Here is a 21,796-nt window from a genome sequence, read left to right on the forward strand (position 1 = left end):
TATTTGAAATGGAAGACATAGGAAAAAGATTTTGCCTAGATGTGCATACTGGGCATAGTTTAGGAATATGCATCCACTAATTAACATATGTTGAAAAAACTAATAGAAAATTTCAACATGGATAAAGTTCACTTTTTTAATACCCCTATGGTTAGGGTTGGATTTGAACTGAACCTGTTCGAGTTTGAACTCGATTCGAATGAGCCTGAAACGAGTCAGCCCTAATCGAGCTCGAGCTACTCGTCAGATTTTTCAATTAAAAATTTTGATACAAAACGACATCGCTTTAATCAGTATATATTAAAAAGAGGTCGTTTTAATAATAAAAAACAAGCCGAACTGAATTCAAACTGAGTTCGAGCTTGGTTTTCATGAGCTCGACTAGGGCTAACTCGTTTCGGGTTTGAAAAAATTAGTATATAACATCAATATATAATGACTTATTAACTAAGACATTTCCGATATTAACATTTGAAAAATTAGTAAATAACATTAATATATAACGACTCAATAAATAATCAAATTAATCTCAATAATCATGTTTGGAAAAGTGGGAGCATTCATTAGGGGAGAAATTCTTAAGAAAAATCACACATTGGATAACATGTGCATTGTGCTACTTTTTTACTTTGTCAGATTTTATTCTATTGCATTTTATAGATTAAGTTTTTAATGAGATAGTTTGAGCAAATCCAACACCATTTTACAATTCATTAAGAATTGTGTTTCTTTATAAAAGGTTTTTACTCACTAGGTTTTTTTCTAAATAAAATACAATTTCTGAAAATTATGAAAATCCAAATGAGAATGTCATGATATCTGACTTCCCACAAACATTCCACCAATGCAACCAATGTTAGTTGCTCATCAGAAAGCACATGTGCAAAAAAATTTCAATCTTTTTTATATGGGTTCCTTAGATGGTGGGCTGGTGGATCCACAATAAATGCATCCCAAATCTCATGAATTTGACACATATTCAATGTAGAGAAATAAAAATCAATAAAAACTTTTTCCAGCCTCTCATTTATTCTATTGCACTTAAAAGTACTTAAATTGGGTTAATCAAATTGATTTCACATTATTTTTAATCAAATTAAACTTTCATTTCAAAGTAAATCATAAACTAAAGCCACATTCGTTTAAAGATTAATTAATTTTGAACTAAATTGAAATGTTAGTTAATGGAGTTGAATTTTTGGTTTAGAGTTCAATTAAACAATTTTAAACCAAATTTTAGAAAATCATCGTAATTATTTGTTGTCCAATTTTTTGAAACCCTTTCGATACTTTATTTATTTTTTTGTTGAATTTTGTGAAAACTAATTCAGTTTAGTTAATCAATTCTAAAAAAATAAACAAATTGATAATTGAAAAAAATTGGTTTAATCATATTCTTAAACCAATGTTCGAATTGATTTTCCAAATAATTTATTTTTTAATTTAGTTTTTGTAAACACGGCAATAGATCATATTAGGCTAGATTGACTTCGATGTAGCCTACCATGCTTATGGGCTATGGTAGGCTTAAGCCCACACAATAACAGGGTTTGCGGATCAGTCCGACTAACCCATGTAAGCATTAAGGCCCTCAACACAACTTTCTCTTTAGGGGGTCATGTCATGCTAAGCCTTTAACAAGGTAGCCCACATGTCTTGTTGTGGGCCAACTCAGTTTTTTATAATAAATTATTTTTTAAATTAATTGATAAATTTTATTAATTTATATTTATTTTCAAATTAATACAATAGATTATCATAAATAACAAGTCGATCATTCAAATCATATTTTGTATATATTTTCAAATGATGTAAAATCATTTTCTATTATTTATTATTTATTCTAATTAAAGGATACTTTTCATTTTATCAGTTATGTTGCATTAGGATTTTTTTTCCTTACATTTTCTTGGCTTACTTGACACTTGAGCCAAGACATCTGTTGCTCATATGCTCCATCAACAAGAAAGATCAAGAAACTCGCGTGTGATCATCACATAATGTCACTTCTTGTATTATTATTTTATCTACTACTTTCACCATTTCCTTAATGTCTAACAACTTATTTTTTTTTGTTAATTATTATATTTCTTTAGTATATTTTGTCATGAAAAATGTGTTTCTACGAGGTCTCTCGTATAATGTTTACACTAAATTTATTCCTTGTCATTTGAGCCTACAAAGTGAAGTCATTTCATTTGTTTGAATATTTTTTCTATTTATAACATATTGAGTTTTTTCATTACCAAATTATACTAAAAAATAATAATAATTAACAAATTAAAAAAAAAAAAGAAGAAACTAAGTTATTTGACATTAAGGAAATGGCTGAAGTAGCATATAAAGCAAAAAAATTGAGTGATGGTGGAAGTAGCATATAAAGCAAAAAAACGAGTGACATTATCTAGAGTTTATGTACATGAGTTTCTTAATGTTTATGTTGGTGAAGTGTATGAGCGACAACTTTCCCAAATCTTAAGTGTCGGATAAATTAAGAAAATGTAGTTAGAGAAAAAGTCTCAATACGACATCACTAATAAAATGAAGAATTTTTTTTACTTAGAATATGACATTAAGTAATAAAAAATAATTTTATATTATTTAAAAATAAATACAAAATGTGATTTAAAGGACTGACCTGCTATTTATGATACTTGGTTGTATTAATTTGAAATTAAATATAAATTAGTAAAATTTAATAATTAATTATAAAACAAATTAATTTATTAATAAAAAACCAAATACAAAAGAAATAATTGAAAAAAAAAACAAATTGTTAAGTAAACGAAAACTACATTACTAGATAGAATTAAAATTTGGTTGAGATTTGAGAGAGTTTGAGTTTAAAATTGAGTGAAGAAAATGTAGAGAGAGATTGTGAAATTTTGTTTTGGATATAGTTTAGAGAGTGGAGGAGGGGGGTTTATATAGAAAATAAAAAAGAAAAAAATTAATTTATTTAGGCCAGTAGCCATCGGCTTGGTCTAGTTCGTGAGCATAGAACATCTTCTATATTTGTGACTGAATATAATTTATAAAATTAATTTTTTTAAATAACTATTACAATTACAGGTTATGTCGAGCCAACCTAAGATATGACTCAAATAATCTACGAGCTTGATATGACTTACTATAGTTACGGATCATGCTGCCATAAATTGCATTAAAAATAGGAGACTTGGATTGAGTCATAAGTCAATCTAACCCCTCTTTCATGTCTAGTTTTTGATTTAAATATCGGTAAATTTTAAGCAACCTTGATTGCTCTTACACAACAAAAATCACAACACAATTGATGATCTTCGTGGATATACGAGGCTACAATATTACCTCGTATAAAAGTGTAAAAAGTTATCATTAGACTTGCCCTTGCCTTTTCCATTAAAATTTCTAGACTATTATGTGACTAGTTTTGAACTTTCCATAAATAGAATACAATATTTTTTTTATTTTAATAACACCAAAAAAATATTAAATGAACGGAATGTAATTAATATCATATCGGATGTCTTTTAGATTCCCCCCAACTAAAGCATGGAAGAGTTGCTTTTTTAAGAGGGGGAATCTCATCGAGTTGGATTTTTCTTTTTAAGTTGAATTAATTATCTTGAGTAAGTAAAATTTTGATTTAATCATCTGTTTTATAATTATTAATTTAATAAATAAAGAATTTAATTTTAAAATAGGTCAAATGACTTATTTTCATCTAAAGATTAGTATTTTTTTAAATTTTTATTCATTAATTTAAAAAATTCTAAATATTAATTTATCTATTAATTTTTGTAATTAGTATTAGAGATAAAATCATCGTTTAACAAAAATATTTAAAAAAATTAAAATTTTTTCTATTTTCTCCTTAAATTCAAAAATCTAACAATTTTTGCCACACCCTCACCCAAAGTTTGAAAAACTACCATTTTTCCCCTAGGATTTTGATCTCATCTCTCCAATGATTATTCCTTCTCTGGCTACTAGTGTTCTCCCTTTCGATAAGCTTATCTTTTTCTCTTGGTCTCTTCACTGCACTCATCTAATCATCTTCATTTCCGACAAAGACGATATCGTTTTCATCGAAATGAAAACACAGGTGAAGACGAAAAATTATCTTCGTTTAAGACAAAATGGTAGGGAGATTGTCGGGAAGGATCGAGAAAGAGAGAAAAAACTGACGACTGGAGAAGGGATTATTGTCAAGGAGAGAAGATTAAAACCTTAGCGAAAAATAATAATTTTTCAAACTTTGTGTTAGAGGATAGAAGATGGAGAGAAAATTATTAAATTTTTAAATTTAAAGAAAATCTTTTTTAAATATTTTTATTAAATAATAATTTTATTCTTAAAATTAACTATAAAAATTAATAGATAATGGTTGTTTCAGATTTTCAAAATTAATGAATAAAAATGGGAGAAAACAGTGATAAGCCCTTTGGCGTTTAGAACATGCAAAAGAAAGATGGAATTTGATGTTGATAAGTGACTAATAAAGCACGAAAGAGTTACTCATGGTGGTGGGCGATGCGTAAGAGAAAGGTAAGCAACCTGAATCAGATCAAATCAACCACATTGGACGGCTGAGATTGAAAAATGCCTTCCCCCTTTTGCCATAATAATTGAACAAATATAAATAATTTAACTTTCTTCATCTTAAGTTGAGCAAGCAAGCAAAAGCTATACCAAACCCAAAACCGAAAAGCGCTTAACTTCTTACTCCATTTGAACTCTCTTACTTTAAAGCGCTTAATTCTTGCTATGGATCTAGCTACCGTTTTTCCCTCTTGAGATTTTCTTCTAAGCCCTTGTCGTTTGGATTCGATTCGATTTCATTTTCCGCCTGACATGAACATGAAAGTCCCTTGTTGTTCTGTCTGCCAAACACGGTACAACGAGAAAGAGAGGGTCCCACTCCTCCTCCAATGCGGCCACGGCTTCTGTAAGGAGTGTCTTTCTAGAATGTTTTCCGCCTCCGCCGACACCACCCTCTCCTGCCCCCGTTGCCGCCAGCTCTCCGTCGTCGGCAACTCCGTCAACGCGCTTCGAAAGAACTTCGCCGTCCTCGCTCTCATCCTCTCCGCCGCCAACCACGACCACCGTATTGCCCACCCCAATTTCGACAGCGACCTGACCTCCGATGATGACGACGACGACCACGATGATGGTGGTGGCGACAAAGATAGTCGTAATCATTATTGTAACAACAATATTCATTTTGATGGGAACTATGACGACTGTGATGTGGCGGCCTCGGGACGGAGCGGGCAAGGGTTTCAGGCGTCAAGTTCGGGGGCGTGCTGGCCGGTGATCGAGGTTGGGGTGCATCAGGAGGTGAAATTGGTGAGGAAAATAAGTGAAGGGAGGAGGGCAGGGGTGGAGTTGTGGGCTGGGTGGGTCGGTGTGGCTCATGGGAAGTGTAGGCATAGAGTGGCGGTGAAGAAAGTGGTGGTGGGGGAAGAAATGGAGGTGGATTGGGTAGTTGGGCAGCTGGAAAATCTGAGGAGAGCGTCTATGTGGTGTAGAAATGTTTGTACTTTTCATGGGGTCTTAAGGATGGAAGGGTGTTTGGGCCTAGTGACGGATAAGTGTAGTGGGTCTGTTGAGTCTGCAATGAAGGGGAATGAAGGGAGGCTTACCTTAGAGCAAATTTTAAGGTTTTTGCTTTTGCTTTTAGCTTAATTTTGTCTGCAATGTTTGTGGTTTTGATAGTACCGTTGTATTTTTGAGTATCGAGGCATAGATTTGACATCAAGTTGGCGGTGCATTTGACAAACCGAAAAGTCCTTCTTAGTGGTCTTTTAAGTTAATTCTTAGTTCTAGTGTTTGTAAGTTTCTATATTTAGTCTAAATTGATTTCTTGGTGGAAACAGTGGTTTTGTTGAGGTTTGATATTGAGAGCTTGTGATATGTTTTTGATGCTGTTTGAATTGAACATTTGGTATGAAGTGATCGATTGCTTGTGGGTTTTATGTTAAGTGGGTAGCAAGAAGTAGTCGCACACGCAGATCAAGTGATTGCTTTGTGCTAGAGTAGAGACAGTACACTGTGGAAGGAAACTTATAAGTCTTATAGGGAATTTTAAAGTTAATTCATTGTTCTAGAGTTATTTGGTGTTGGATTGCATGGTGAGGCCTTGTCTTTAGTTTAATTGATCACTTGGTGCAAGTGATGGTTTCTTTGTGGTTTTAAATTGATTGGTTATGTTATGATTAGATCTGGAAATTTAGGGTTCAGTTTTGATAATTGGTTTTATGATAATGGTGCTGCCACTGGATGAATACTATTTAAAAAGGATTCATTTATTGGAGGTTCATAGTGCTTTGGACAGATATTTATAGTGTAGAACATTGAGGAGTGATCATATTTCTTTCTTCTACCAGTTGATCACAAAAAGTATAGGTGTGAGGAGAAGAACTCCTTTTTAGGTTAAGTATTTCTGGTCTCCCAAATTAGGTGGTTTGTCAAAAACTTGTTTACTTAGAGGTTTATTATGAATTTGAGGGGCACTTTCTAGCAAATTTTAGAAATTTGAGTGGAGCTTTTGATAATTTTTGTATCCATCATCTGTTCATATTTTGGCAAAAAGTCTGGGAGGTTGAATATTCTGTTTGATGAAAATTCACTACTCAAGACTGTTATACCATACAAATGGGGATTAGAATGTGGAGTAGAACATTTATTGTATCTCCCTTGAAAACTACATACATTCTTCACATCTCACCTATTTTTAAGAATATTAATACATTTATGAGACCAATTAATTGAAAGATTTTCTGTCAAGGAGTAATATGGTGGTGGGGACTTTATGATTCTGAACTTCTGGTACTTCATTAGATATGCAATCATTGAAATACCTGTTCTATCAGCGTGAGGATAAATGAGGAAAATAAAACATGATACTACTTTTGTTTTCACATGCTGATTTTTTAATTAAAGTTGCCATGAGATTGTCAAGTTGGATCACTAAAGATCTGTTCAAGCTCTGCATTCTCACCAAATCATCCTTTGGATCTCAAGCTTACAGTGGCTACACTATTGCTCGTGTTGGCTATAATAACTCCTGTTTTTCGGTTTTGTTTGAGTTGGTTAAGTTGAAAGTCTTTGTTAATCAACTAATTTGAAATCCTATCTTCTCCTTTACATGATGAATGAAGTACCATGAAACAAAATTTTTTTTGATGTCATGTGGAAGTTGAGAACAAAGTGGGATACATTTTTAATGTGATGGGCTGGTCTTATTGGCTGAGTTGTGGAATGAGAGAACAGTGATTGTCTGAGATGTTTATGTTTCTTCAGCTGAAGTCATAATATCCATTGGGTGCTAGAGCTACTGTATTAGGTAGTTTCTCAATTTTTGCTCAACAATTCCTAAGTTTCAGGATAAGAGGATGTCAAAGTTTTGTTTCTCTGAATGGCTAGTTCATACATCTTTCTTTTTTTTCCTGCACATAAATACTCTCAGAAGCATGTATTGAATACAAGGATGGAGTATTTAAAGATGATGTTGAGTTTAGCTTCTTTACCATAACCATTACCTTGTTCTATATTAGCTGACTGTGGCTTTTGTGGTGACATGGTGTTTTTTCCAATTGTAGATATGGAGCTGATATTGCACGAGGTGTCACTGAACTGCATGCAGCTGGTATTGTTTGTATGAATCTGAAACCATCTAATCTTCTCTTAGATGTAAATGGTCGAGCTGTGGTTTCTGACTATGGACTTGCTTCCATTCTCAAGAAACCTGCTTGTCGGAAAGCTCGGCCAGAGTGTGATTCCTCTAGGATCCATTCATGCATGGAGTGTACAATGCTCAGTCCACACTATACAGCTCCTGAGGCATGGGAGCCCGTAAAAAAGTCTTTAAATTTGTTTTGGGATGATGCAATAGGTATATCACCAGAATCAGATGCTTGGAGTTTTGGTTGCACATTGGTGGAGATGTGCACAGGTTCCATCCCGTATGTGAAATAACTTAATATTTTTCAATATTTCTTCCTTTCTGATTTTGGCAATTTGCATACGATTTCATTGTGATAGAAGTTGACACTCTTTGCACAGGTGGGCTGGCTTAAGTGCTGAGGAAATTTATCGGGCTGTTGTAAAAACACGAAAATTACCCCCACAGTATGCAAGCATAGTAGGTGTTGGAATACCCAGGGAATTGTGGAAGATGATCGGTGAGTGCCTGCAGTTCAAGGCATCAAAAAGGCCAACTTTCAATGCAATGTTAGCAATATTTCTCCGCCATTTGCAAGAGCTTCCGCGGAGTCCTCCTGCAAGTCCTGATGTGTAAGAACTTGCAATTGATGAATTTGACTTTTTTTTGCATGCACTTAAAATCCTTTGTTTTCTTTTAGTTATAGAAGCTAAGGTCTTAGTCTAATTGGAATCTTGAGATTATTTGTTAATCAACTCCTAATGCTTATGCTAATTTCTTTCACATAATGCATATGTCTGCTTTGTTTCATGTGTGTGTGTGAAGATAAATAAGAATTAATCATAGTTTGCTTGACATGATTGTAAATATTTTCCTTTTTCTCTGTTACAGTGGCCTTACCAACTGTTCTGGATCAAATGTGACAGAGTCATCTCCTCCTTGTGATTTGGAGATTTTTCAGGACAATCCCACCCATCTACATCGACTTGTCTCTGAAGGGGATGTCAGCGGTGTTAAGTTAGTCTGATTTGGTGCTGATTATACTGTACTGACTTTCATTTAGGGAATCTCAAGTTGCTAACTTCTTTACTCCCTTTTCTTTGTTCATGCAGAGATCTGCTCTCAAAGAATGCATCAGGAAATTCGAGCTGCTCTATGTATTCACTTTTGGAAGCACAAAATGCTGATGGCCAAACTGCCCTTCACTTGGCTTGTAGACGTGGTAGCTCTGATTTGGTTGAGGCTATACTGGAGTACACAGAGGCAAACGTGGATGTATTGGATAAAGATGGTGATCCCCCACTTGTTTTTGCTTTAGCAGCTGGATCCCCAGAATGTGTTTATGCTCTTCTCAAAAGAGGTGCTAATGTGAGATCTCGATTTCGCGGAGGCTTTGGCCCATCTGTTGCTCATGTTTGTGCCTACCATGGTCAACCTGATTGCATGCGGGTAGGTCTTCAGTTCATCATGATATGGCTGATTTTTGTATTAAAGTTAAATATTTCATAAACTAATAATCTTCAGGAGTTGTTGTTGGCTGGAGCTGATCCCAATGCGGTAGATGATGAGGGTGAATCTGTACTTCACAGAGCTGTTGCCAAGAAATATACAGAGTGTGCCCTTGTTATACTGGAAAATGGCGGTTACAGATCAATGGCTGTTCTAAACTCAAAAGATTTGACGTGAGCATATGCTTTTGCTTTCTTTTCTCATAAGTTCACATTGATATCAGGAAACATGATATCATTCTTTTCCATTTTTTTTCCTTTCACTTTCATTCATATTTGTCTCTGTCCTTTTTTTTTTTTTAATTGTAGAATTGTGTGGCTAGGGTGGTAGGATTTTGTGGCTCTTAGATTTCTTATAAGAATTGAAAAACAGATCCAATCTTTGTTGCTGCTTATTCTAAAGCATTTACTTTTTTGGATATTGGTAGTTAAATTAATGCATGTTTAATTATTTTACCTTGGTATCATTAATGCTGCACATCTATTATTATTATTATTTTTTATGTTGCAGACCGTTGCATTTGTGTGTAGCAACATGGAATGTAATGGTTGTTAAAAGGTGGGTTGAAGTTGCTTCTCCAGAAGAAATTGCTGAGGCCATTGACATTCCTAGCTCGGTTGGCACTGCACTATGTATGGCAGCTGCTTTGAAGAAAGATCATGAAATTGGTAATGTTCAAAATTATACTGGATTGAGGTTTATGATATATATGTTTAAGCTTTTAGTCAAGTGGTAACTTAATATCATATTAGTGTCAAATTGATGAAGTGTTCTTGTGTCCAAAATCACCTATTGTATGAAAATTATTTTAAGTTCAGCTTGTGATTCTAATTATTTTTGTGGTTTTGGTTATTGTTAATTTGATTGATGTTTTGTTGCACATTAAGGGACATGTTAAAGCTTAAACACTATTGTCAGACTGTTAGGAACCCAACCCCTTATTCATTTAAAACAGAAAATTAAAACACAATAACATAATAACTAAAAATTATTTCATTAATAAATTGAACAATTCGAAGAGTTCGAGACCTTCTATCTCGGATAGTTTAAGGAGTCCGAGGCCTTCTATTTTTGGGGTTTTCAAGGTGCTAGAGACTTCCCTGAATCAGCCAAGGTTGACTGCTCAAATTATAAAATCCTAATATATTTTTTCCCCCTCATTTTAAAACCTACACCTTATTTATAACAAAACAACCTAATAGATTAGGACAAGTATTTCAATCCTAACATTTTTCTCTCCTTCAAAACGACCTTATCCTCAAGGTGGGTAATTTTTTTTTATATTAAATTTTTTTTCTTTTCATTATTTTTTTCATTTTTCGGATTTTTTATTTTTTTTAAGTTGTTTTTGAAAGCTGTTACAAAATGCAGCTTTTCTTTCCACTTTTTCTACACTATTGTCCTTCCAACTTTACTTTTCATTTCACCACTCTTGCCACTATCTAATCTTGTCCTTATTTTAAAACTTTTTGAACCGTACAATCACTGCATAATTGCAAGCTATTTCAACTTTACTTTTTTATTTTTCTCTCTCCTCTTTCACTTGCGCTTCATCTCCATCGGTGTTGCTCAACATCCTCCTCCATTGCATAATTGCCGATTGCAAGCTTTTCTCTCCATAACCTCCAACTGCCGTATCGAAATCGTTGTCTAAATGTATTGGTTGCCATACCTCTCGTCATTGTAAATATTTCGCATCACTATCATCCTTACAAAGTCCATTTCTTTGACACAGTTAGAATAAAAAATATCTTATTTCTCTCATTCTTCTGGTTCCTTTTTCTTTTTCTTTCTAGTCACTTTTCCAACAACAAGTCTGTTCGTTGATTTAGGTAACTCTTCACTTTGTCGGTTGTTGATTTGTCTTTCCCGTTGGATTTAATGCTCTGATACCATTTTGTTAGGAAACTAGCCCCTATTCATCAAACACAAAAAATTAAAATACAAAAATATAATTACTAAAAATTATTTCATTAATAAAAGGGTACAAGGATAAACCGAACAATTGCAGACAGTTCAAGGAGTTCGAGGCCTTCCATTTTCTGGCTATTTGATGTGTTAAAGACCTTCCTGAATCAGTCAAGGTTGGCTGTCCAAAATACAAAACCCAAATATATTTTTTCTCCCCCCTCCTTTTGAAACCTACACCCTATTTATAATAGATTGAGGAAAATTGTCCCAATCCTAACACAGACCCATACTTATCGGCTGAATGTTTTGTTCAACTGGTGACTTAACAACTGAAGTAAACATGTGGCATTATTCACCATCAAGATGTGTCCTACAAGTCAAAATAAAATACAAGGGTTTAGAAATCCTATAAAATTAGAGATATGAGCCTACATTGCTCCAATGCTGATGAAGACTATAAAGTCCTTGTTAAAAGCAACTCTATAGAGCTTCTATCCCTCTTCTCTAATCATTATTTTATTACTTGGGAAGGCCTTAAGCTTAAAACATTCAAGTATTTGAAAGGAAATGCCCGATCAGATGTCGGTTTTATTTAATATATTTTAGTCTTTAAAATTCTTGAGTTCTATGAAGTTGATGTCTTGGTTAAGAAGTTGTCTCTTTAGCCCTTTACTCTGTCTTGTTTTATACCTAACTCTTTGATTACTTGCAAGATTATTTTGTATTGGACAAAGTAAATGGAGGGTAAACTAATGTTGTCATACATATAAATTAGCTTGGGTAAAACTCAGTCCCAAAAGCTAACTAAAGAGACAAGGGTGCCTGACCACATATATACACCATAACAACCTGACAATTTGGCAATGTGTGACAAATGGTACTTCTAAAAGTATACAAATGAATGTAATTATAATTATCAATTCTTTTTCTAGGAAGCAGTAATTATCAGAAGCATTTTGAAGTGATAATTTATGGGCAATTTTGTTCCCTTTCCTTTTGTTGTCTCTCCAGGGATGCTCACATATTTATTTAACTTGCTGTAAAGGTTTTATTTTGAGTGTGTATTCTGTTTTAAGTTTTCGGTTACTTTCTGATTCTATTTGTTGTACTGCATTGTTTCAACATTTTTTTAATGCTTTTGATACCTTCACTTTAATTTGATGATTTTATGTGTAACTTATTTGTGTATAAATGTCCAGAGGGGAGAGAGTTGGTGCGAATATTGCTTGCTGCTGGAGCTGATCCAACTGCCCAAGATGCCCAGAATCGGACAGCATTGCATATTGCTGCTATGGCTAATGATGTTGAGCTGGTCAAAGTAAGTGGTATACATTCCCTACAATTACATTCTTACTACTTTCTAGGGTAAGTGATGCCCGTGAACATCTGATGGAGATGTGAACTTGTGGAACCTTTTGTGTTTTGTTCTGAATAACTGTTTATTTTTGAAATGTTGAATAGATTATTCTCGATGCTGGAGTGGATGTGAACATCCGGAACGTGCATAATACAATACCCCTCCATGTAGCATTGGCTAGAGGCGCAAGGTTGTGTGTCGGGTTGCTCTTATCTGCTGGGGCTGATTGTAATTTGCAGGTTCTGTTTCCCCCTTTTTATTTAAAACTGTTATTACAGCAAATGCAACTTACTCATGTTTGGTATCCTTTATTTATATGCTAGATCTGCTATTTGTTTTATAGTTCCTCAGAGTGGTTATTGATTTTTCATCTTCTATATTGTCTGCTTGACAATATAATTTATTTTATTGAAAGTTCATTAAACTCTAAAGCCAAAATGTTTTTGTAACATATTCATGTTTATTAATGATTTTGAATATATATATATATATATATATATATATATATATATATATATATATATATATATATATATATATATTTGTTTCAAATATTGATATAGAGATGGTGAAAGAATATATATACACATATAACACACTTAGATCCTCAATTAAACCAACCCTTCAAACAAATAGCCCAAGTCTCTCCCAAGTAAGACATGTTAGGAAAAGTAGAAGAATCTTGGAACTGCATAAGATGAATTTCACAAAACTACTAACTTTGTTTTTATGGCAAAAACCCAAATTTTGCTCATTCCATACCCACAAGATGGCTAATATCTCACTATTCAACCTAAAGTTGGCTTTTTTACCCTTCCCTCGAGCAAAAATATTATCTTTTAGGAATGATACATAAGTAGTTTTGGCTGTTCTGCCTAAACTAGTCCACAATTAGAAGCCCCTTGGTGTTGAAAGAGGTGGTTTGAAGTTTAATAGATTGCTTTAGTTATCACAACCAAGAAAAGAGACATATCAGATATATTTTGTTTGGATTACTTATCTGGTATTAATATTCCTTCGGCCAAAGCTTCCATCCAATTTTTTTTAAAGGAGTTTTAGGTTTCTCAATTATATTTCAGGGTATAAATAAAATAAGATGGCATCGTCGCTTCTCTGATGAAATAATTTTTGGATGCTTTACCTTTCATCTTTATCATTTATAATTTTCCTTAGTTGGTTAAATAGTCAAGGAAAATAGATCCTGTTATGCAAATGCAATTTTTTCAATGTTCCCAATTTATTCTTATATTTTTTAATTATATATTTAATTTATGATTCAAAAATTTTATCTCTGAGGTTATCTTCTGGTCAACTCCAACACCAAGACAATTAGGGAAAATATTACCAGTTGACAATATTGATTAGTTTGCTATCATGTGTATACTTCATTTGGCAATCTCATGCTTCTCCTGACAAGTTTGTGTCTTTGTGATACTTTTTGTATCCAACTTACAGTGTCTTCTCTCATCATTTCAGGACGATGAAGGTGATAATGCTTTCCACATAGCAGCGGATGCAGCAAAAATGATACGTGAAAACCTTGAATGGCTCATTCTTATGCTTAGTAATCCAGAAGCTGCTGTTGAAGCTAGGAACCACAGGCAAGTAGTTTCTATCAATTTTCTTCATGTCTTGTTTACTCTGTAGAGATTCTAGAGTTGAGTCACTGATGATATCAAATCTTGGCAATTTTATTTTAAAATTTGTAGCACTCTGCCATTGTTTCTTTGAAAAATAAATTGAACTTACCTTCTATCTTTAAAATGTGTTAGTAAGAAAGCATGAAAATGTGACATTTAATTGGATCTACATGATCCATTCTTCATATCATTGAATATAAATATTGCCACCATGTATGTTTATTATTGAAATTTTAATATCAAACTTAATCTCAATCATGATTACCTAGATTATGATATATACATCTACAGAGTTATTCTGAAAATTTGATATTCTGGGATGTTTTCAATCATTTAAACTGTTAGAGAAATAACACAATGAGTCTGGATTTTGATGAGATGTAGCTGGTTAAATTTTCCTTTGAGCAGAGAACCTAGAGATCTGATATAGAGAATCTATTGTTAATGTTCATGAAACAGACATGAGCTTGAACGGTGATCCATAATCCAATATGCTAGAATATAGCGTGCAATTCTTCACCTCTTATGTAAAGAGATTTACAAGAGGATTAATAATTTATCCTCAAAAAACATGAAAAACATACTAACTCCAAATCCTCAAAGGGTGTTTAAGATTTTAAATTAAAAAATCTATAAACTGAAAGAGGTATTATCACAAAGTAAAAAACTTAACCTCCTCCTGACAAACAACTGCTGCTTCTTAGTTGTGCTGAATAGAGGAATAAGATGTACCTAAATTGAGAAAAAGGGGAACCCCAAATAGATGCCCAGAAACTTTTTTTAACCCATAATGAATCATCATCATGCCTTTTTGATACAGTTGACTACTCTGGCCCATTTTAGATTAGAAATATTGAAGTCTGTGTGCATATGATTGTCCTTTCATCTACTGTGGTTTACTTGTTGAGACATTGATAAAAGATCCTACTTAACTCCAAGACGCAATATTTAGCTCTACCTTCCAGTTGGCTTTAATGCATGTATTGTTGACAGCGGTAAAACATTGCGTGACTTTTTGGAGGCCCTTCCCCGGGAATGGATTTCTGAAGATCTAATGGAGGCACTAATGAATAGGGGAGTTCATCTTTCACCTACAATGTGAGGATGCATTATATTTTGACGCTTGCTTTTGGATAAATTTTCATAGCTTCATATGTTTCTTGTTTGAGATTAAAAAACATAACTCTTGGATTCTCAATTTTGTTCAGTTTTGAAGTGGGGGATTGGATTAAGTTTAAAAGAAATGTTACAACTCCCACCCACGGGTGGCAAGGTGCAAAGCCTAGAAGTGTTGGCTTTGTGCAAAGTGTCATTGACAAAGACAATCTTATGGTATCATTTTGTTCTGGAGAGGCTCGTGTTTTGGCAAATGAAGTTATAAAGTTGATTCCACTGGACAGGGGACAGCATGTCCAACTAAAACCAGATGTCAAAGAACCAAGGTTTGGATCTATATGGTTTCTAATATGTGGTTTTCTGTTCATGTATTTTTACCTTGATTATTGCTTTTCATAGAAAATGCAAATTACATTTTAACAAGTTTAATATTGCTTAAATAGATCTGTGGAATCTGATCAAACCATCTGGCCTAATACTCACACATAAAAAATAATAATGTTAAGGCTACAGATTTAACCATATTATGGCATGATCTTATTATTGGAAAATGATTAGTGAGCCTTACATTTCAGTTGTTTTTTCATAAGAAGAATAATTTCTTGTGGGTATTTTTTGTTCGTCTTGTTTGCAAAGTCATTATGTTGTAGCTTCATAAGTTTGAAGGAAAAAATTATTGGTGTTGGAGTCTTTAATTAACTGAAAGTGTTTACATATAATATGGTACAACCACTCTTAATAAGTAACAAACAGTTACAATAACTGTGGACATTTAATTGAAGTCAGTGTTTGAACTTAACAGCAATATTTATGGTTCTCCACAGGTTTTGGAAACTTTCATTCTGCTTTTGTATTTTCAATTATAGCAAACTCTAATTATCTGTATGTGATATGACGTATATGGTATTTTTCTTCTTAATGGCTGTTTCTGATGTTCCTGTGGATCCCTGCTTCACTTTTGTACCTTATTCTGTCTTTTAATACAATTTTTTTTTCTGTTCTTAAAGCAACAAATAAAAGGAAAAAAATTACTTGCAATTCTTGTCCTTGAGGGGACGTAATTTCAGAAGTATATTATTATTCAGTAGAGAGTGAGCTGATTTCCACAGAAAATGTTACTTGTGTTCTGTCATTATTACACTTTATAGACGTGATTAGTATGGAAAATATTTTTTAAAATGATCAGCATTGATAGCCTGGCTGCTGGTGCCAGTATTTTTTTCATTTTTGATAATTCAGAAGTCCCCCAAACTGTCTTTATGAATCTAGGGTCGCTATTGGAGCCCCCACTGAACCATAAAATCTTTGGGAAGCAAGAAATGATGGCCTTTTTCTGATGTGCATGCCCCTGAGGGGATTCTAACCTCAGATCTTGTTGAAGCAATCTAGGTCTAACCGTCTGACTAACCCCTCATGCAAGCATTGACTAATTTAATTTCGATCAGTGAAAATTTTATAACAAGTGTGTACTGACACCCTTTAAAACAATAGGTGTTCTATATCATGACATAATTTTCAAAAGAGCTTTGTTCCGAGCTATCACAGCAATAGGCCTTTAGGAGTAGCTACTTACATTTTATATGATATACCTGTGCTATATCCTAGTTCTTTTTTGCCGAAGTCACTAGGCTGATAATCACTTTTTTTATTATCCTTCTTTCTTGTGGTACTTGCAAAGAGCATCATACTTGAAATTTATGTAATGTTTATATGGTACCTATTATATAAATGCTATTCTTTAGATGTTATACACTTCATGTCCCATAGATTTCTAAATAGACTTATTGTTGTTAATACTGTGCTTCTGACTTTTTTGTAAGAAAGAAGAATTGTACTAATAAAATGCCATTTGCAAAAAAGGTTAAATGATTGTTTATAAATAAATAACAGTATAAGTATGCAGAACATCTGTCAAAGCTATAAGGAAAAAAATTTGTTGCCTCTTAAGTAGCTCGAAATTTAATGCGGATACATGAAAGTAGTCCAAAACTCTTCTCATCTTCTCTGATTTAAGTGGATAAAGACAAAGATATATCCTGAAAACCGCAGAAATGGAATCCCTAAATTGAACTTCAAGTCAAATTTTATTGAACAAAAAATATATCTATGTAAAGCTCCAGCAAGGCTTCTTTTATTTTCTTTGTTGCCGACTCAATGTAAAGTTGTCAATACTGCCCAGTTTTAAAAGCCTTTTGGCCTTATTACTTTACCAAAAGCTTGAAAATGTTCTGAATAAAAAAACTACACAAGGCTGATTTTTGCTGCCTGATGAAATTCACAAACATATGGTAGTGTCACTCTGCAGGAACAAGTGATACAAACATGATTATCAATTCTCTCACACGACATTCGATGTAGACAATCACATTTGAAATGTGTCTTAATTATGGCTCCCCTGTAATTTTTTCATTGTGTGAAAGCCAAAGCAAAATAATTTATATTGCAAGTAACTTGAACTTTGCTAAACATTTGCGCTGGAATGGTTTTAAGTCTATTTCTTGTGGTTTTGTTCTTTTGTTGAGAACTCTGTTTTTGTGGTTGCTTGTAAATATTATTCTCTTCTATAAAATTTCATATTTTCCCCCAATTTCAGTTGCTTCCTGGAAACAATATAGAATGGATTGGAAAGTATGTTGCCAGACCCAATTAGATTGATTGGATTAGAGTTAGCTTCTCTTAACAAGATATGAGCTTTCTTGCACCCTTCAAGCCTTCTTCCTACCTTGTAACAGCTGATTGAGAAACTTAAAGATTGTGGTTATGTCAACCTAAGACCTGGAATCTAGCCAAAAGTAATAGGTTGTCATCAACAAGTTGTAGAATTGAAGAATCCACCTCATTACTTGCAACTGAAATGCTTTCAGCTAGCTTAGACTTTAGAGGCTTATTATCAAATGGACAAACATCTAAAACCTAGGTACAAGAAAAATGTTAAAGAGGATCACCTTGCTGTAACCCCTTTGAATCTCCAAATTCTCCTTTTGAACACCATTTCTTGCATCTTTTTAGCATTTTATTTGCTTCTTGGTGCAGTCTTATTTTGCAACATATATATTTTTGTTTAAAATTATTGCTCATGTTTGCAACATCCCACTCAAACATGGGATTTAACATATAGAAACATTATATGATCCTTAAGTTGGCTTATGTTAAATAAATTGTTGCTGTGTGGTTTTAGATCTGTGTATAAATGATTTGAAGGTATATCTATTGTCGGTTTTTGGTTATTTACCTTGTCCTATTCTGTCTTTGCAAGTATTACATTTCTACTTGATGTCTGATCCTGTTTTATTTTCAGGTTTGGTTGGCGTGGCCAATCTCGTGACAGTATTGGAACTGTGTTGTGTGTTGATGATGATGGCATCCTGCGTGTTGGATTTCCTGGGGCATCCAGAGGATGGAAAGCTGATCCTGCAGAGATGGAAAGGGTTGAAGAGTTTAAGGTTGGAGATTGGGTTCGTATACGTCCAACACTCACTACAGCGAAGCATGGATTAGGATCTGTAACCCCAGGAAGCATTGGTATAGTGTACTGTGTGAGACCAGATAGTAGTCTGTTGTTAGAATTGAGCTATCTTCCAAATCCATGGCATTGTGAACCAGAAGAGGTGGAGCCAGTTGCCCCTTTTAGGGTATGGGAGAATTTTCTTGTTTGCTTCCATGGGTAATACATTGCCCATTTATTTATTTTTGTTTGTTTAAAGAAAGTTTAATCTGTTTTTTTTTTTTTCCCCAGATTGGTGACAGAGTATGCGTGAAGCGATCTGTTGCAGAGCCTAGATATGCCTGGGGCGGTGAGACCCATCACAGTGTTGGAAGGATTAGTGAGATAGAGAATGATGGTCTGCTGATAATTGAAATTCCAAATCGACCAATACCGTGGCAGGCTGATCCTTCTGACATGGAGAAGGTTGAGGATTTCAAGGTAATTTATGACAATTTCTTTTTTTTATATGTCAGCTTAGGAAGATCTTAGGTAGTATTTTATTAATTTGGCTTCTATATAAATCTGTCTGTTCATTCATAATAGGTTGGGGATTGGGTAAGAGTAAAAGCATCTGTATCTTCCCCCATATATGGATGGGATGACATAACACGTAACAGCATTGGAATAGTTCATAGCTTGGAGGATGATGGTGATATTGGTGTTGCTTTCTGCTTCAGGAGCAAGCCTTTTAGTTGCTCAATAACAGATTTGGAGAAAGTACCTGCTTTTGAAGTTGGACAAGAGATTCATGTTGTGCCATCTGTCACTCAGCCCCGGCTTGGATGGTCAAATGAAACTCCTGCAACTGTTGGGAAAATTGACAGGATTGACATGGATGGAGCTTTAAATGTAAGCATACTTATCTATGAGTCTACGACCTCGTGCATGTTTACAAGCCTCAGGGTGTTAGTTCCTGATTCATTTTCTCTCTGTGAATTTTTACACTAGCTTGTTAATGATTTATGCTGGAACTCACCGTGAATGAATTGTTTGCAATATTAAGCTCTAACAATATAATTAAATAGGTGCTGTGAAACTGGAAACTTGTGGACCTAGGAGTAGAATGTGTGTTGGTGTGTATTCTGTGTAGATTTTATGAAACCCGTCTATTTTAGATCAGTAGCTTTTTGGTTATTTCTTTGTAGGTAAGAGTTACTGGCAGGCTCAGCTTGTGGAGAGTTTCTCCTGGAGATGCTGAACGGCTTTCAGGATTTGAAGTTGGTGATTGGGTACGTTCAAAACCAAGCCTAGGTACTAGACCAAGTTATGATTGGAACACTATAGGGAAGGAAAGTTTAGCTGTTGTGCATAGTGTTCAAGAAACTGGTTATCTAGAGTTGGCTTGCTGTTTTCGTAAAGGGAAGTGGATTACTCATTACACAGATGTTGAGAAGGTTCCACCCTTCAAAGTTGGGCAGCATGTCCGATTTCGAACTGGATTGGGTGAGCCAAGGTGGGGTTGGAGAGGGGCTCAACCAGACTCACATGGGATTATTACCAGTGTTCATGCTGATGGAGAAGTAAGAGTAGCCTTCTTTGGTTTGCCAGGGTTGTGGAGAGGAGATCCTGTTGATCTTGAAATAGAGCAGACATTTGAAGTCGAAGAATGGGTGAGAGTGAGAGAAACTGCCAATCAGTGGAAATCTGTCGGACCTGGTAATATTGGTATTGTACAAGGAATTGGGTATCAAGAAGATGATTGGGATGGAAGCACTTTTGTTGGATTCTGTGGAGAGCAAGAAAGGTGGGTGGGCCCCACAGCCCATCTTGAAAGAGTGCAGAGGTTGATGATTGGGCAAAGGGTAAGCGTTAAACTCTGTGTGAAACACCCAAGATTTGGATGGTCAGGCCATAGTCATGCTAGCATTGGCACAATATCTGCAATTGATGCTGACGGCAAGCTGAGAATATATACTCCAGCAGGCTCCAAAACTTGGATGCTTGATCCAGCAGAGGTGGAGGTGGTAGAGGAAGAGGAAATCAAAATTGGAGATTGGGTTAAAGTTAAAGCATCTGTTACAACCCCCACTTACCAATGGGGGGAGGTAACTCATACAAGCATTGGAGTGGTGCATCGAATGGAAAATGGGGAACTATGGGTGGCGTTCTGCTTCATGGAGAGACTGTGGATCTGCAAAGCATGGGAAATGGAACGGTTTCGGCCATTCAATGTGGGGGACAAAGTGCGGATAAGAGAAGGGTTAGTGACTCCGCGATGGGGTTGGGGAATGGAGACTCATGCAAGCAGGGGACAGGTGGTTGGGGTAGATGCAAATGGTAAGTTAAGGATTAGGTTTCAGTGGAGGGAAGGGAGACCATGGATTGGTGATCCAGCTGATATTGTTCTTGATGAAAGCTCATTTGATAGGACAGGCGCTTCATGACTGCTTTCAACATTTCTTGTACTATGACACGAAAGCTATAAGAACCAGTGTTCCAGTTCAATAGAGTTGGGTGGGGGCAATTCCACTGCATCGCATGATCAACTTTTATTGAAAACAACATGCAGTGAGGCAGCTACAAGGGAATTTATATTGTCAATATGAATGGAAGTACAGAATTACAGATAGATGGATACAGAGCACATGGTGGATATATTGGTTTGCCTTACTGTTAATTATAGGACATACAAGAGCAGCCAGGTAGAAGATAGCTGTTGGCCATTGTATCTCACAGATGGTCCTGGTTAGACATTGAGCTTTTGAGGTTTATATATGGCTGTTTATATTTATTTTGTACAAATCGAACATTATAACCTTCTGAGTTATCACAATTGGTTTTTGTAACCCTCAATTCAGATCTGTCATGTATTCTCAACGTTTGCTTCAAATCTTTCCTGTAAAAGGTTTGTTGCTATTTCAGGGTTGCCAATACTGTAGACATCTGGCGTCGGCAAACCCAAACTCGAAATAGCTTTTTTCCATCAAGTTCTGAGAGGAAGCTGAGTCAGTAGATTGGTATGAATTCATTGAACATGAGGTGCTTTATTGCCCCTTTATATTGTGTGATATATAGCTTTTCATATATGTAGATAATTTGTTGTTGAAATTATTCAATTTATGTTAATGTTTGAGTTGATTCGGTTTAATATTCCCTTGGTACATGTATTTGCTCCTAGAAATGAGTTT

At 34.6% G+C, this 21,796-nt stretch overlaps 1 protein-coding gene across 1 annotated transcript; it reads left to right on the top strand.

Moving 5' to 3' along the window:
* The first annotated feature begins 4,636 nt into the window (after positions 1-4,636).
* Positions 4,637-21,756, top strand: LOC123230372 (E3 ubiquitin-protein ligase KEG-like). Its single transcript, XM_044656561.1, has 16 exons — positions 4,637-5,645; positions 7,587-7,949; positions 8,050-8,280; positions 8,540-8,665; positions 8,761-9,097; positions 9,173-9,330; positions 9,668-9,825; positions 12,268-12,386; positions 12,530-12,664; positions 13,902-14,026; positions 15,059-15,163; positions 15,274-15,507; positions 18,480-18,813; positions 18,918-19,106; positions 19,212-19,517; positions 19,814-21,756. Exons 1-16 carry the CDS (start codon positions 4,837-4,839, stop codon positions 21,050-21,052), a joined length of 4,968 nt encoding a protein of 1,655 aa, XP_044512496.1. The 5' UTR covers positions 4,637-4,836; the 3' UTR covers positions 21,053-21,756.
* The last annotated feature ends 40 nt before the right edge of the window (positions 21,757-21,796 follow it).

The sequence above is a fragment of the Mangifera indica genome, chromosome 12 (assembly GCF_011075055.1).
Source record: "Mangifera indica cultivar Alphonso chromosome 12, CATAS_Mindica_2.1, whole genome shotgun sequence".
In the NCBI taxonomy this organism is placed as follows: Eukaryota; Viridiplantae; Streptophyta; class Magnoliopsida; order Sapindales; family Anacardiaceae; genus Mangifera; species Mangifera indica.

What these genes read in the sequence shown, in the direction of transcription:
- LOC123230372 (XM_044656561.1), top strand. Translation starts at nt 4,837, where the DNA reads ATGAACATGAAAGTCCCTTGTTGTTCTGTCTGCCAAACACGGTACAAC. An exon ending in GTCAACCTGATTGCATGCGG is followed by an intron (nt 9,098 to 9,172) that starts GTAGGTCTTCAG and finishes AATAATCTTCAG; the next exon opens with GAGTTGTTGTTGGCTGGAGC. An exon ending in GTTGAAGCTAGGAACCACAG is followed by an intron (nt 14,027 to 15,058) that starts GCAAGTAGTTTC and finishes TATTGTTGACAG; the next exon opens with CGGTAAAACATTGCGTGACT.